The sequence below is a fragment of the Lepeophtheirus salmonis genome, chromosome Z (genome assembly GCF_016086655.4).
Source record: "Lepeophtheirus salmonis chromosome Z, UVic_Lsal_1.4, whole genome shotgun sequence".
Lineage (NCBI taxonomy): Eukaryota > Metazoa > Arthropoda > Copepoda > Siphonostomatoida > Caligidae > Lepeophtheirus > Lepeophtheirus salmonis.
Genome location: NC_092584.1, coordinates 4,870,152 through 4,887,466, shown reverse-complemented (window position 1 = coordinate 4,887,466; position 17,315 = coordinate 4,870,152). Strand labels below are relative to the sequence as shown.

General features: G+C 31.2%; 1 protein-coding gene across 5 annotated transcripts; it reads left to right on the top strand.

Moving 5' to 3' along the window:
• Positions 1-8,922: 8,922 nt before the first annotated feature.
• LOC121130149 (uncharacterized) lies at positions 8,923-14,741 on the top strand. Of its 5 annotated transcripts, XM_040725877.2 has the most exons (5): positions 12,265-12,945; positions 13,002-13,072; positions 13,133-13,381; positions 13,457-14,315; positions 14,394-14,741. In XM_040725877.2, the coding sequence occupies exons 3-5, from the start codon at positions 13,162-13,164 to the stop codon at positions 14,590-14,592; spliced, it is 1,278 nt and encodes a 425-aa protein (XP_040581811.1). In that variant the 5' UTR covers positions 12,265-12,945; positions 13,002-13,072; positions 13,133-13,161; the 3' UTR covers positions 14,593-14,741. The 5 variants fall into 5 exon arrangements, with proteins under 5 accessions (XP_040581813.1, XP_040581812.1, XP_040581811.1 ...); XM_040725879.2 differs by lacking the exons at positions 12,265-12,945; positions 13,002-13,072 and adding an exon at positions 8,923-9,076; XM_040725878.2 differs by lacking the exons at positions 12,265-12,945; positions 13,002-13,072 and adding an exon at positions 10,756-10,880.
• The last annotated feature ends 2,574 nt before the right edge of the window (positions 14,742-17,315 follow it).

The window sequence follows — 17,315 nt, the reverse complement described above, 5'->3', positions numbered from 1 at the left end:
AGTTTATATCGTTGAATATATTCATTAGATTTCTACCAAAGGAAAGAGTCGAATCTACTCTCGTATGAAGCTTTTGTTTGGATTTCTTCAATCTTCTATTTTCATCACTTAGATATTGGAATTGGAGCATCTATTTTTGAGGATAAAGTATCTCGGGTCTCTTCTTTTTTCCTAATTCATAAATAAATTTTTGTTTTGTGTTAATAAAGATCAATCTTAGCAAATGAAAAAACACTTTTATATTCATAATTTGTCCCTCCATTTACTCAAATATTTTGCATGTTATTTTTAATATATTTAAATTTTAAAATTGTAGCTTTTGTATAATATTCATGTTCTGATAATACTTAATATATTATTTTCTTTATGTCACATCCAGTCTTTCATTTTATTCAATTATAATTATAGTGTGCAGAAGAGGATGTATGACTTGATATTAACCAATTCAGCATACATGTTTTATCACTTACTATCAAATGTAACTTTTATCATTTTTTCAATCAACTTTTTAACAACAATTTTCTTGCATTATTTTCACAGAACCCGTAGTTGAATTTTTCTTTATATAACTTACAAGAGTACTCTTAATTAATTCTATTGATGAATAAATACATCATATATAAGAATTTTATCAAATTTTATCAAAGATGTTTGTTGAATGGCATTGTCTTGATGATGTCTGGTCACCTCCTATTCACCAAAACTAGCTGATTTTGTTCGATTTTCAGCTTCAAACGGTCAAAAAAAAAAATATCTCTTTGGAACCACTGTTGCTCAACACGAACCGAAGGATTATGGAGTCCGTTTATATTTCCAATTTTCTTGGTCGCGTTTGACGCGTTTTTCCCTTTCAGGTAGTACAAATGTAAAATTTGGCGAATTTCTTCCTTTGAGACCTCCATACTCGACGCACGATAATTCACAACTATACTGTCTAAGCGCAATACTGTGCAAAAAGCGTTTGTGGTATACACTTACACCTTTACAACTCTTTATCCTATGATCCAATGTAACGAATAATGAACAATATATACCAAGTTTAAAAAAAAGCTATGAAATTACTTTTTTCCTAAACTTATTTAGGTTGTCAAGATCATATTTACCGATTTTTCAAAAGTATCTAAATTGTTACCGAGCAGATTGGCTTAAATTGTACATATAAATGAGCGGATTTGATATATCTGCCCTCAGCATCAATCACAGCCCGAATCTGTTCCTGGAAGTTGGAGCTGGAGTTTACGAGGTTGTTCCTTGGTGTTATTAGTTTTCTCCTTGATAGAGGTAATTAGGCAGTCCTTCATGGCGTGATATGCCCGATATCTTATCGGTCCCTTAGCTCCAGGCTGCACTCTATACGACTGGATGGCCCTATTTATTCGCAATGAAGTTATAGCAGTACTCACTTAACACCACTTCAGTGTCCTGTCTGAGACATGCAAAGGAGCTGAGACTTATTGGCAGACCTAAAGCCGATCTCCAGCGACATTGACATTCCTCCTCCGTCAATTCAATTCTCTTTACATCTGGAAGGGCTGTCGCCACAATGCCCAAAACTTCACTAAGTTTTTTTGATGCACCAATGCTTCTGCCACGAGGGAAAAATGGTCATAAGACAGCTGTATCAGTACGAAATCTCTGGTGCACGCAAGCGCCAATTTGATCATAAAGTCCTGTTCTTATGATTACAATTACAGCTCCTAGTGCATAATTTATATTTAAAAACTTTGTAGCTAAGTCTGTGGAAATAAAATTATTAAAACAATATTCGCAGTACGTATTGAGTGTTTTATTTCAAATTTTCAAAATTGAAGTTTTTATCAACACTAATTGGTCCATGCCATAGTCAAAAGAAAACATTAATCTATTTATCATAATAATTTTATTTTTTGCACAAAGTTGGGGCTCCAAGCTCACCGGAGCTCAACCCCCTTAGACTTCTTTGTGTGAAGTGTAGTTGCGTGACACATCAACATATACTCCCGTAACAAAAAATCTGAGCTCATACCAGAGATCCGAGAGGAACTCCAGAATATGCCAAATTGTTATCAAGACATGTTTCCATTACCGTGATCGAGTCGAGCCCGTTATTAACCCCAAAGGTGATTCTATTAAATAACAAGAATTTATTTTTATTCATCTTACACTTGGGGCTGGTTTTAATAAAATTCGGATGGTTAGTTTAGGACAAAATCTATTTTTTTTAATCAGGTTGGCTTGGATATAAAAGTTGCACCCTGTATAATGTTGAAGTTCATATGAGGTTGTTCTATAAATATACTTCAATATATTTCAAAGCATATAGGATCCAGAAATAGATAACTCGTATTATTAAACTAAACATAAAACTATTTATAAATATTTGTATATTTATCATTGCAATCACTTATGAATACTTCTTTGATCCCGCTAGAAACATGCATTTTAATTATAATATCATGGCTAGAACTAATTGCCCATTATATATACATTTTTCAAATCAATTCAATCAAATCCCCACATGTAATCAAATCTAGTTTGTCAACTCTATTTCACTCTCCTATACCAGTGCATATAGAAGTACCAAGATGATTTTTCATATAAAAGTAATGTTGGATTCGAATATTGTTCTAACTCCAAAAAACTCAACTTTAAGAAAACAATATTCTCGAAAATACTCTAACTCGACGATTTCCATTATTTTATCGACATTTTCGGCGTCCATATTAACAGAACAGAATCATTGAAAAGACTGCTTTGCAATTACATTCGATGCTGTGTTGGCTCCATAAACAGCACAAACTTTTTGGGCTCTGCTCTGCCTCTTCATCCTGGTCGTAGTGATACTGAAGAATGTACAAATTTTCTCCACCTATACTTTCATTTTGGAAAACCGTAACACACAACTGGCTTCACCAAACAAAAAAACTGCATATATTAAGCATATTTTTTTAATGAAATGTATTAATCGTAAGATATAGCTCACAAAGCCATCTAGCGAAAAACGCACAGAATTTTTTACTTAAGCTAAAATTCGAAAAACTAGACTAAAATCAAGTTGGAACTATTCGAGTCAAAAATGATGCTAAAAAGAATTACTTTAACTGGTAGTGTTGCGGCTCAGATATTCATAACTACACACGGTAAACTAAAATAATTTTTGTATGATTTGTCGTGATAATAAACAGAGTGGGAAAACAAAACTTGCATTAGCTTTTAATTACAAACTCGATCTCAGTTATTTTAAATGACATGGCTCCACTACGCAACCCAACAACAGCTGAAACAAAAATTAACAAATTTTGTTTTTATCCCATGTCTCTAAGAGTAAAAATGTCTTAACAATGACTGTATGGCCAACGCGTGTGCGATTTCCGTGCCGAAAATGGCTGCAAAGTGTCGGGTCTTGATGAAGGTTGATAGACACAAACTATTTAATACCAGAAATCCAGGAGGACCGAGAGACAAGGAGAATGTGTGGAGGAATGAGACTAAAAGGACTTAAATATAAACAAGTATATTATAGACGTCATTGTTACTCGACACTAGTCGACACTATTCTGATAAATACATGAGAGTTTCAGTTACTTATACTATTAAGATAAAAGCTAAACAGTACTTTACACATATTAAATAATAAAAAGAATAAAAAGAGGAGAAGAAGGAAGGAACGAAGAAGGACCTTTGTAGTTTACACTATACAAAGATCGTTGGTAGATCCATCCAGACTCCCCACAACATAAAAAAGTCAATTACAGCCCATACAGCAAAGAAACCCCAAAACTTATAAAGTTAAATTCTGGCCTGCCTCCATGTGACCCTCTCCACCTCCCCCTCCCCCTTTCCTCAGCCATGTATACTTTACAGTTTCGGGTGACTTGGATAAGAGTGTGTTTGCCATATCTCCCATCCAATTTAGATTCCCTCCATGAAATCATCATAACAGCGTGGTACAGCTTGGCCAAGGCCGACAAGATAGCATTGAAACGTATCACAAGTTGGTTTTGAGTTGTTTTTTCTAGATTCCATGAAAATTACGTGTATTGTAATTAAGTTTTGGTTGTCCATACTGTATATATAATTTTTGAAAGGTTGAGTGAATAAAATATTCAACTTTACTCCGTATTTATTTTTACCTTCAATATGGAAAGGATTTTGTTAGATACTTTGGCTGTAGGACTACTTACTTCTGCTTTGCCATTGCTACAGGCATAATTGTCTACCTAGCAACTACGTATTTATCACAATGTAAATAGTCATAAAACAAAGATAGGGCAGAGTATAAATATGTAACATTCCTTGTTGACTTAACAAAGTTATAGAAGAGATACACAAAAAATGTAACATTTTATGATAATGATATATGTATTTGTGTCCATATTTGGCAATGTTGCTTAATTTAAATAAATATGTTTCAAAATCATATAAAAGAATTAAAATTATGTAAGTTAGTCCCTTCAACACAATATATGTAATAATATAGAACATATATGAACTAAAATAATGTGACCAATCGTGCTCTTTTACCTCCTGGGGGGTAGGGGCTTTTTCATAAACAAATAGCTGTTGTATTGCTCTTAATCTAAATTTAGAATGTGTTTTAGTGACATAAATGTATGCTTTCATAAACGTACAAGATTGTTTATAACTTCTTAGCGCACCAGGAATTTTATCTATTCAGTAAAATGAATCCGAAGTTAAGGAGAACTGAAATGCACGTAAATCCACAACTAGAAAAGTGTTGAACTTTCTGTTAAGACACTAACTTCAAAATTAAATGGTACATTTTCTCTACGAGCCTCGTTCTGTTTCGAAGCTATACTTCTGTATCTATTCTTGGCATATGTATTTTTTTATTAGTATGACTAGTTAGTCAAATAGGAGCGTTAAATGTTAATCAGTTCGAGTAGGGACCGTCGGAAGGAGCGGCAGTAGGGACCGTCCGGAAGGAGCGACAGTCTTAGGGACCGGTCCCAAGGACTAATAAGACCTCCGTTCCTAAGACTGGACTGGCCGGGACCGAATAAATAAGGGCTAACACAACACTAGTTTGAAGGGTTAAAATTTTTAAAGGCACCTTTTATTAACTAAAACTATTTCAACATCTTCCCACCTACACTAATAAAAATATCTGAAAATTATCATATTCGTTCTATACATTTAATACATGGTTTACAAGCAAAATAAACATTGCTTAAATTATGATGTAAGAAAAAGAATTACTTATATTTTTTATCATAGCAAACACAACTTTTATGTTCTAAAATATTAAATAATAAATAAATGTTTCCAAATATTCTTTAAAAATGTTTTCCACTATAAAGGATAAAAGCAATTCAAATCCGGGAATAATTTTGATACTATAAAATTAATACATGAACCAAAAAAAATAATTATAGATATTCATTGAGCGATTATTTAATTTAAATTCCCTATTTTATTTTATAATATTCTACTCTAAAAATAACCTTTAGTTGGTCAAAAAAAAAAGAAGGAGACAAAATAAGTGTTTCTTGTAAATAGTAGCAATGGAAATTTCGGTTCATTTTAGAGAACTGGCTCTTTCGGCTCTGTTCACTAGAAAGAGCCGTCGCTTTCGGTTATCAAACGGCTCTTCAATTTTTTTTTTTTCTTTAATAGATATATTACGATTACAATGGAGTCTACAGGGGGTGGATAGAGGGTGCTTTAACCCCCTAAATATCTAGAAAAAATTCAAAGAAATATAACTTTCCGTGAATAGCTATAATTATTTGAAATCTTTTTTTTTTTAAATTAGTTTTAATTTCTTTTTCAAAAATTTAATATTGTAATTTTTTTTCAAAAATTTAATATTTGAAAATTAATATTTTTTTTTTTGTTTTGAAAAACTATAATATTTGAAATTTCATTTAAAAAAAAAAAAATTATTGAGGTCAACTATGATTTCTGAGATTTTTCCAAAAAAAAAAATTTTCGTGATTGATTACTGATCCTTTACAAAAAAAGATTTAAATTTTGAATGAAAAAAAAATTAATATTTGAAATTTAAATTTTGAATTTTTTGTTTCCAAAAAAGATTAAATTTTGGATATTTTTTTTTAAAAAATCACTCTTCCGCAAGATTATATTTTGGAACAAATTCATTTGCTGCATAATTTTCCACAATTATCTTTTTTAGTAAAATAAGTCCTCCTATTTTTGTTGCAAATTTTGTCATAGGGAACAAATTTTTTATTTATAAAAAGCAAAAATTCCTTTATTGCGGGGGGGGGAGGGGGCAGACTCTCTGATTGGTGGGGAGCTGGTTCCCCTCATTTACTTCAAAGATGCGGCTCATAGAGCCGTTCCGTTCGCGAATTACATAGTCATCCTTGGTCTATTATGCAGCCTAGATTAGCCTAATATAAGTTTGATACGAACCTGGAAGCCATTATATTAAAACTTTTAATTTGATTATAATCATTTTACATAGTTCAAATTGAACCTATAATTTTTTTTGATATTTCTTAGATAACAAAAATAGGGGTAAATTATTGCAAAAACAGCCATAAATTAGTCATTCCTGGATCAACTAAGCTGTACAGCTAAATTATGTGTAAGAGGTAATATCATTTTTTTAACTTTATTTTATCAATAATGAAAGTGATCCATATTTAACTGATTTGTTCCTTTTGTTATTTGAACTCATACAATCATACACCTATACCGGGTGATTAAAAATTTGTACTTATTAATATTTTAACAGCAATAGATCCAACGATTGACTAGTTGTATTGTGTATCTGACCTTAAAATGTATTAAAAATATGTTGTTACATCATTAAAACTTCTTATTTCTATACTATGAGAAATAAAAGTTAACTATTATAATAGAAAGTATAAGATATCTTCTCTAATTATCTTACTTATCTCGCTCTTAATTAAAAAAAAATCTACAAATCTTAGCATTTTTAGGTATTTGAAGTAAATATTTAGGGCGATACTTAGGATGGAAAAAAAGTTTCTACCTAGCCTTTGTTTCTTGTATAGAATAAATTCAACACTAAAGTTGCGTGTATATTCAACGCAACCTTTCTATTTTTAAGAAAGAAAATTATGCGAGAATTGATTGTATTGTAATATCACTCTTGATCATTAATTAACATCAAGTAGTATTCAATGTAGGTATTAAGCTTTATTTTTAAAGCCATTTAATGAAGTTAAATCCTGTCATCATATCAAAATGTGTCTATTTTATGTTGTCAAAATATCAACATTGAGCTGTCAAAATGCCGTCGCCTTCGATTATTATGATAAAAAGTTTGAAATTTGTCTAGGGGATGTGGCAAATTGTATTTATCTATATACTAAGTTTATAAGATATAACTGTTATTATAAGGTCTGCTTCCCCCTGGTCCTTCTTTAAACTCTGTTTACCTTCCAAAGACACTTTAAGATATAACTATTGATCAAGTCAGTTTTTGTCTTTATAAAAGCACTACTGATGACAATGAATACAGGGCTGGCTCAGTAAAGGGAAACGGAAAGAGGGAGTATGGGCCACGTCCCAAAATATGTAATTATATATTTGTGTATTTTCATTAGACATAAAACAATAGAAAATTAGTCGGAATAAATATATTCAAATTTAACAACAAAAGATCAACTTTGTATAATTAGATTATTATTTAAATAAAAAATCGCAAAAGTAAGAGGCACGTACGCTCTCATCTATTCCATCTCAATTATTATATGATTATACTAATAGAATTAATGATCTCATACTTAGATTACATTACATATTACTATCAGTATATAGAAGCCACAAGGAGATAAAATACATATACTGAGTAATAGCAAGGGAAATTCTTTGACGCCTGACAGTAGACAAGAGAAAATTCATAGTTGAGCAAAAAGTTCGAAAACAACGTATTTCCCGCTCGAAGATCCAACATTTCTTTCCAAATTAAAGGCATTACTTGCATCTAATTAGTCATTACATCACATGAGCCTGCACATCAGTAGAACACACTTATGTTATTTAAATAAATTATATATATAGTACCTCGAAAGCGCCGAATTTGGCAAAATGGAAACAATTATAAGATCAATCATGAAGATTGTGACCCCAAGGAGAATGAAGAATGCCCCAAAAGAGAAATATATGTATTTTGCTTCAGTATTTTAATATTGGAACTAATTTATATATATATCTATCAGGGATCTGTATATTTGTAGCATAGATCTATTGGATCTTTAATACTTTTTGGAATGATCCTTATAAAGTATAATTAATCTGGGTTGTCGTCTTAAGTAGACATGACCTTAGTCAACTATATTAATCTTTTTTTTATTTATACTAAAAGCCTATAAGTTGAATATTATTCGGGAAAACGTGAAACTAAGAGGATTCAAGGCTCTAAGTTCGGAACATACTCCCGAATCTTATTCCATTTCAGAATCAATAATGATTGATTGATACTTAAATTGAATTACTCAGAATAATCTCCCAAATCCATTATTAATATTTTGACAGGCGAAATAAAATTATATTTAAATGTAGGAATTGGAATAAAATATTAATATACTTGATAAAATAATATGCTAATAAATAGTACATCAACCTATTGACATCTCTAAATTTATGTAATTATGGTAATAAATTATAATTATTTACAATAAACATTGTAAATAATGGCATTTGAAGCGCCCTCTATGTTTTTAACACTCACATGTTTTTGTCAACTATTTCTTCTTTTTTACAACGTTTAACTACTTCTACACATCATCGCTCTATGTATTTTATCTCTAGCTCTGACAATGACTCGACATTTTTATTTTACAGCTTGTATTTTTTCAAGGAAGACCAGCTGTAAACTTGATTTTTGAATATATAAACGTTTTTGTTGGTTAATGGCAAAGGACATTTGATGTGGATTTTAGTATCACTCAACTCCCCTATTCATGACGTCAGTCTAATAGGATTAATTAGAAAAGAGGTAAGAAGCTTTTCACAAGTTATATTTAATAATAATATCTTATTGATTGAATAATACTATCTTAATCAAAGTAGTAACCTTTTGATTGTGGGGAGCAGTTAACAAGGATCCTTCATATGTAGAAAAGGCTGTTTTTCTCACGTAAAAATTTAATAATTAATAGTTTATTATGACTGCCGGGTGGGGATTGTGTCAGATATCAGCTGTATGGTGCATTATTTAAAGGATAGTGTTATAATATTAAATTCTTTGTATAATTATACTCTCTGCTCATTCGTGATTCAATCTTTTGTTCATGTATTTTTTTATGAATTGAATTTCAGTTTATATTATAAATGTTACATATATTTCATATTTGAACGAATTGTCCTATTATTTCGGTACTTTTGGATATGTGCCTATTAATAGTAAATTAATTTAGATGCAAGTATAGGAACCAAAATCCTTTGGTGATATACTAGAATCGTTTTTATAAATAACGTGTTCGAAATTATTATCTATTAGTTAATGTTATGAATATGATACGATCAGTTTTATAATGGGAAATGATGTAACATAAGGAGGTTTTGTGATTTATAAAAATATAAATGTTCCGTTCATTAATGAAAATGGGGCCATTGTTATAAAAAGGAGAACGGGATTGATTCCGTACTCCTTTTAATAAATATGGCCCCATTTTCATTCATGAACGGAACATTTAGTTTTATTTAAATCAAAGAAATTGTCTCCTACTATTAATATTAGTGTTGGATTCGAGTTATAAATTTTTGAGTTTTTCATAAATTTAAGTTTGTGTTGAGAGGATATACCAATTTTGAGTTGGGATGCGTTCGAATTCTTGAGAATTTGAACGTAATATGTAGTGTGGTTTCTTAATTTTAATAACTCAACTCTTTTAGTAAGAAATAAACGTGTGTTTAGGTGGGTTGCCACATCTATTGAGCGTGTACACGCCCTATGGATATGGTAACCAGCCTTTATAGTTTTTTTACTGTGCTTTTGAGTGAAACTAGAGTATTTACTAATCATTACTCAAATGTTTCGAGTTTTTGATTACTCGAGTTCTAATAAAGTCGACTTTTCCAAAATATATATATATTTGTGGCGAGTACGAACAATTTTCAGAAAATAGTCGACTTGTGAGCAAAGTCGTGTTTTTTTTTTCGAGTTCGAATACTGGTTGTATAATAGTAAGTGTTATAAAATAAGTGAATTTTTAAGCTGGCTCGTTATTTGGGGAATTGGTAATCTGAAGAATTAATTTTCTTTTCCTGAGCAGTTAGCACCTGTCTTTATTATTTAATTCCTGAGTAGTGAAGTGAATATCCTTTCCTAAATTGATTCAATTATATTCCAAGTCTGATTGAACATTCGTTTGTGATCATAAAGACGGAGTGTAGCCTTGAGGATTTGTTGCGGAGTTATTATTGTGAATTGAGGATCGACAAGGAGTATTTCTAGCAAATACCCTTGTTTATTTCCTTCTCTCCTCCCTCCCTCCCTCCATCTGATTGTAGCTCATCTAATGAAAACGTCAGGAGCATTATTATTTCTCTTCTCCAAAGCATTCCTCAAATTTTTGTTTTCTTTCTTTTTAAATGCCTATTTTACACATTATTTTCATCACTAATTTTAGCACCTAGAACTATTTCCATATAATAGATTTTATATCGCCAAATAGTAAATACCTAGACTTTTCAAATAAAATGTCGTGTCCTGATTTATCTTATTTAATCTACAATCTTTTTTTTTTCTTCTTACTTTATTAATTTATGTTTTTGAGTTACTAATCTTGCAATCAACAGATTGATAATGATAATAATAAGATTATTTCTTATCATGTACATATATTGCTTTGTTACCAACCTTTCTTTTGAACTATTCTTTGCTCAAAAGTCACCAAATGGACACTATTAGCAAATCATTATGAGAAGTTGAAATTGGGGTAGGTTGACACAAAACATAAGTTACAAATTTTGTCTCATAATTTAAATATTTTTGTATGATTTTTTTAAACGGATCTTAGATCAACTTTTATCAATCAGTGGGATTTTTACGGATCTAAGGTTCATGTAGAGATCGGTCCATTTTCATTATTCAATATATACGGAACCCGTGGGTTCAAAAAAACCATCAGTAATGGTCAACCCAGGTCAGGGTAATATTTTCCCTAAGAAGTTACCGACCCATGGTTAATTCTAAATACCAATATAATTTTTCCTAATGTATTGGATAAAAATATCTCATTTGAAGCCCAATATTTTTGTAGGATATCCTGAATATCCACTTTTAACTTATTTATTGCAAGTCTGAAAACTTTAATTCGTGAATAATTCCACCATTGTCACTATGTAATGGCAAAAATTACATCATGTTATCATGAATAACTTGAATTTAGCAAATGGAACACTATAGAGTGTTTCACGTGACGTCAGCATTTTGATGTAGGCCGTTATGGGCATTAAGTTCCACGGGAATGAAAACTATTTTTACATTCATATTAAGGAAAATAGTGAATGATTGGATATCAAAATGGGACCAACAAATAAAAGTACTTATTCTATCAACAATGTATCCTCTATTGTCTAGTTTCATTGTATGTACATATATTTGACTTGAAAAAGTATTAAAAATCTGTTATTACATCATGATAACTTCTTATTTCCATATAACAAATAAAAGTTTACTATTAAAATAGAAAATAATAAGATATGTTGATATAAGGATCTTACTCTTCACATCCCTAATTTATTGAAAACAGTAATTGTATAAACTTAGACATTTCAAAGAGTTTTTCAGTACATATTACTCTGATTATATTCATCATATCAGTGTTGATAAAAATTGAGTGTAATTTGAGCATGTTAAAAAAAGAAACCGAAAATCTACATGGTAACCCTTACAATTTGAAGACTGTTTTTGAGGAGAGCGGCTTAGCTGTCATGGCGTTCCATTAGATCAGCTGTGACAAGGTTTGGAGAAGGAAATAAACATTTCGTTACTTAGGATTGTTTCACGCGAAAAGAAATAGAAAAAGGCAACAAATCATATTGTAGTTAGCCAAATTAGTCAATCACACCAACTGCTATTTATTTCTTAAGTACTCTCAGACTATCATTGTCCAATTATTACTCTGAAACTTTTAAAATAATGACATATTATATATAATATTAAAACATTGTATTGTATTTGATATTGTTTTTTTAAATTTTTTATTGAAGGCGCAGCTATACATTTGTATTTCTATATGATAGCCAAAATTTGTTTATAGAAATAATAAGATAGCCAATATATATTATAAATGCGACAAGGGATCATCAACAAACTGTATTACTGTCGTTTTGGAAACGAAGCATAAGTATTCATAACTTATTACTTCGTTTATTTATGAAAAAGAATAAATTATGAAATAGCCATGTCGATACAAGTCTGAGGAGTGAATCCACAGATAACAACAAAATACTAAGGGTAATTTTGTATTAGCAAGGTAACACTATGATTTACTCCGATATCGATCCTCAATTCTACTCTGAGTCCAACAAGGGCTTAAAATTATAACTCCCCAACAAATCCGTAAGGTTACTCTCCGTCTTTTATGATCAAACTCGAATCTTCAAAAAAATAAATAGGATTTCCATCACTTATCATTGGCATCAAGTTGTATTCAATGCATGCGTTAAGACTTTTTCTATTCTTTAAGCCATTTGATGGGAGTTAAATCAAGAAAATTGCCCATTTTATGTAGTAAACATATCAAGTTTGAGGCCCCACGCGTCTCTTTCAATTAGCATGCAATTTGTGAGGTCAATGAAAACGCTCTTCACTTAAATTATATGTGCATAGAACGTCTCAATATTTTAAAAGATAAGATGTACAAAAATTACAAGATATCTAGTTCCATTTTGAATACATACTCGTTTATCTCGTGAAGAAGTAATGTTTTGCTTGAGATAATTGCTTCGCCTAGAGGCTAGGGAATTTGTTTATTTTATCTACTTTTTAAGTTAAATGTCAGTATACTCTATCAATATCATACGATTTAATAAAAACAACTTTGTATTTTCAGTCTTTTTTTTAAGGAAAATTACTTGTTTTAAATGAGTGCTTATATAAAACCCAATGCTGTTTTTTAATTATGTAAAAATTTTATGTTATTGCATTTTTTGTATCTCCTATTAATTATTTTTTATATAACAGGGATGTTCTAATCTTTTTGAAGAGTAATCATGACTCCAAAAGTGGCAAAAGATGAAATTTTGGTTGAGGGAAAGATTTATTCAGCCGAGAATTTGGCTCAATCGCATCCTGGGGGTAAGTTGTTTGTGCGTGCCTTTGCTGGACTAGATGCAAGTACTGCTTTTCTCACTTATCACCGACGAAAGTTTCCACATTCGAGGGCGAAAAATGCCTTGAAAGAGGATGGAGAGGATTCCAACAATCCGGAAGGTAAATTTGTATTGCATATATCTACTATTTAATTAAATATAGTTTATAATTTATTCTTTCACTTGGAATAAATAGGTTGGGATGAAGAGTATTTGGAACTTTGTCGACTCGTGGAAAAAGTAATTCCTCGAATGAAGTCCTTTGCCCCATGGTATTACTATGTTAAAGTCGCAATAATTTTATCGATGGCTGTCTCTATTGAATATTACATGCATAAGAATGTTTTTTATCATCCTTTACTCTGTGGCTTCCTTGGATATATTTTTGCCGTTATTGGACTAAACATTCAACATGATGCAAATCATGGAGCAATCTCAAGACGCCCTTTGGTGAACAGGATCCTTGGTATGAGTCAAAATTGGATCGGTGGCTCTGCCATTAATTGGATTCATCAACACGTTGTACAGCATCATATCCATACAAATGACATTGATCAAGATCCAGATATGGACGGAGGGATTTTAATCCGAATCAATCCCAAAACTCCATTGATGAAATTTCACATTGTTCAACACATTTATTTTTTCTTTCTTTTGTCATTTTACGGATTTAGTGTTGTGATTCGATCTCTTTTGAATGTGATTGTTGGAAAACACTTTACTCCCATGAGTTCCTTGTTTAAGAAGTATCGTGTCATTGAAGTATTTTCGTCAGTCTTTTTCATATTAAGACTCATGGTCTTTCCAATCTATCAAGCACCAGAAATTCAAACGGTTTTGAGCCTCTCCCTTATGTTTATAGTTGCTGGATATTATCTCTCGCTGTTCTTTGCAATCAGTCACAATTTCGAAGGAGTAGAAATGAATATGAAAAATGCAAAGTCATCCAGCATTTTACGAACTCAAGTTGCAACATCATCTAATGTAGGTGGTGAAATTCTTTGCTTTTTAAACGGAGGACTCAATTACCAAATTGAACATCACTTATTCCCTCGGTATGACTTGTTCATGACTGGACGATATTGTATATAAGTTTTCCTTATTGATGATACATTTTTTTTTCTTACCTTTAGGATTAGTCATTGTCACTATCCAAAGATTGCACCGGTTGTCCGACAATTTTGTGAAGAAAGAAATATTCCCTACGTACATTTCCCCTCTGTTCTCGATAATATTAACTCGGCAATTAAGCATTTGGTATTCATGGGTGGAAATGCGGAACCCTTTCCAGAGCTGAACACTCATATTCTCGCTTCTAAGCTCCAAAGTTAATCAGTCATCATAATCCTCCTATTTTCATTAGATTATAAATCCCTTAAAAGTATCATTCCTTTAATTCACATTTATCATTAACTTTGATATGGTTCATCCCCCCTCTTTAATTTTAATTGTAATAAAAATTATAATTACTTTGAACTGTATTAAGCTGTTGTTTCATTTTTTTTTAAATTCCATTTTGATAACTTGTTTTATTTTAAAAAGTAAAAAACTTTTCAAGGACATCATACGCAAATTCCATAAAGTCCTAATGTTGTTTTTGACAATATTCTTTGATTTTAGTAGAATGAAATCTTTATTGTACCATTCCTCCAAAAAATAGGCTGATAATTGTCCAATTATTTCCAATAACTATATAATTATTATTCTATAGTTGTTAGGAATTGTTCAGAGCTTAAAATTGAGCTATATAGATGTTTGATGTATTTGTACACAAACAACTAATAGGGCACCCTCTTTCTGGTCAAAACCTGATATAATCACTAGGAGGAAGTCCAATTTCTTTTGAAAAATTCAAATGACTCAATGACATCATTTTCTTGTAATATATTTCTTTGAGCTTAGATTTTTCACATTTAGATTATGTTTTCAGTCTTAATTATCATTTAAAATCCTATTCAGTATTGCTGCAATACTAGCGTTATGAATCTGCAGACTAGCGTACGTTTAATAGACCTTACTTCGAATTTAATCTATCGGCATTCGGAAGAATGATTAGGGTTTGGGTGAGTAGAAAAATTGACAACTAACAACAAAAACAATAAAATTTTTGAGTAAGTGAGGTAATGCCTTGTTTTGTACGATGTTATCTATATTTTATACTGCAACCTTACCTCCGAAAATATAACGAGAAAAGTTCTAAAAATCTGTTCAAGTTATCAAATTATTTCTAACTCTTGATTAAGGTATTTCTTTTTATTACTGGGACAAAATTGTGAAATAGGGTGATACCTATTTTATTTTATTTTAGATTTATCAAATGAAACCCCTGAACTTCGAGGAGCAATTATATTAGGATTGTAGAAATGATTTTTTTTATATTAAATATATGAAAAACTTCACCCCGTTTCTGAAGATTTTAAAATTCCTTTTTCATAACAGTTTCAAAAAGACATCCCTTGTTATTGGACCTCCTTGCAAAAATGCAGTTTTTATATCCATGGAGTTACAAATCCAAATGTTTCAGTTCATCAACATCATTGCCATTCTTAATCCTTCTTTTCTATCTGTTCGGATTTCATTGTCATGTTCTTCAAATCCTCCTGCTACCAGTCTTGATTTTATGATTGATTTATCTTTTACCATGTCTTTTGTCACCATCCATCTCGTAGAAAAAGTTCTTTGACCATGATTTCCCACCTCTTCAAAAACTTTTTTTCTTTCCAATTGTTAATTTCATTTCTTTTTGCATTCTTCACTTCTCTTGAGTTAATATTAAACAATACTTCATGATCATCTTCTACCATCTTCCACTCCTTCCAGGTATCTATATCAACACAACATTCTTCACCAGTGCAATGGTATCTGATATTATAGAACCTCCGATATTTTCCATTGGCTTTGCCAGGTCTGCCGATAAATTTTCCATTGAATCACTGACCAGAATCGGGATCAATGGCTTCAAAATCTTTGGACAGTTTTGATCCTTTTCAAATATAACTTTTTCTTTATTACTTGGACGACCTCTTTTTCTTTTATCCCCAACATTAGGATTTTCATCATGTTTACTGGAAACATCTTTTTCATTGCTATTTGAAATATCTTCAACATGACTAGCTATGGCATTTTCATCTTCAATGCGAGCTTCCACAACATTTCTTTGTCTTCGACTATAATTATGATAATCTTCATCATCACGAGCTTCTTCAACTTGACGTACAAAATACACTTTACCATCTTTTCCAATAATTTTACAATTACCTTTCCATTTCGAGTCATCATTTCGTTTGTTAAATACTATATCACCAATATTGAGATCTCTTGTTGCTCCATCTCTGATATTGTTCGAAAGAACCCTTTGAATTATGGCATTTGACTCATTTTTCATCTATTCACATCTAGCTGAATGTAATGCATTCAAATTTCTTGTCACTGTTTCTGATTGAGTTGGTGTTTCCATTGCTGGCAGTATATTAATATCCAATGATGGATAATTTGTGTTAAACGCAAAACCTGGTTTGAAGAAAATCCTCCAAAATTCTGTAAAGAATTCCTTGCTGCAACAGCCCAATCAAGTGTCACGTCCTCGTCTGTGATGTCATCTTCAACCTACCTGGAAACTATAATACCCAAAATGCCATTTTCCCTCCCACATAGACCATTCGAAAATGGAGAATATGCAGCTGTGTTCATTGTTCTAAAGTCAAAATTTTCTCCCAGTTCAATCATCTCATTATTGCTAAATTCCCGGCCATTGTCCATGAGGAACTTCTTAGCTGCCCCAAATTTTGATATCTGTGTTGTAAAAATGCCTTGAATGATGTTATCTTGTTACTGATAGTATTTGCAGCACAAAATCTTGAAGCTTCGTCGACCATTACTATAAAATAAAAGTTTTTCTTTCAGTACTTGAGATCCATAGATCCATACAACATCATTCAGGCTTTTGGCCATCGGTAAAGCAACAACTGGTCTTGGTTCTTGTTTCTTCGTTCTCATGCATATCTCACATTTATTGGTTATGTGAATTATTTCTTGTTCCAACTTTTTACTATAGA

What these genes read in the sequence shown, in the direction of transcription:
- LOC121130149 (XM_040725879.2), top strand. Translation starts at nt 13,162, where the DNA reads ATGACTCCAAAAGTGGCAAAAGATGAAATTTTGGTTGAGGGAAAGATT. An exon ending in GGATTCCAACAATCCGGAAG is followed by an intron (nt 13,382 to 13,456) that starts GTAAATTTGTAT and finishes TGGAATAAATAG; the next exon opens with GTTGGGATGAAGAGTATTTG. An exon ending in GAACATCACTTATTCCCTCG is followed by an intron (nt 14,316 to 14,393) that starts GTATGACTTGTT and finishes TCTTACCTTTAG; the next exon opens with GATTAGTCATTGTCACTATC.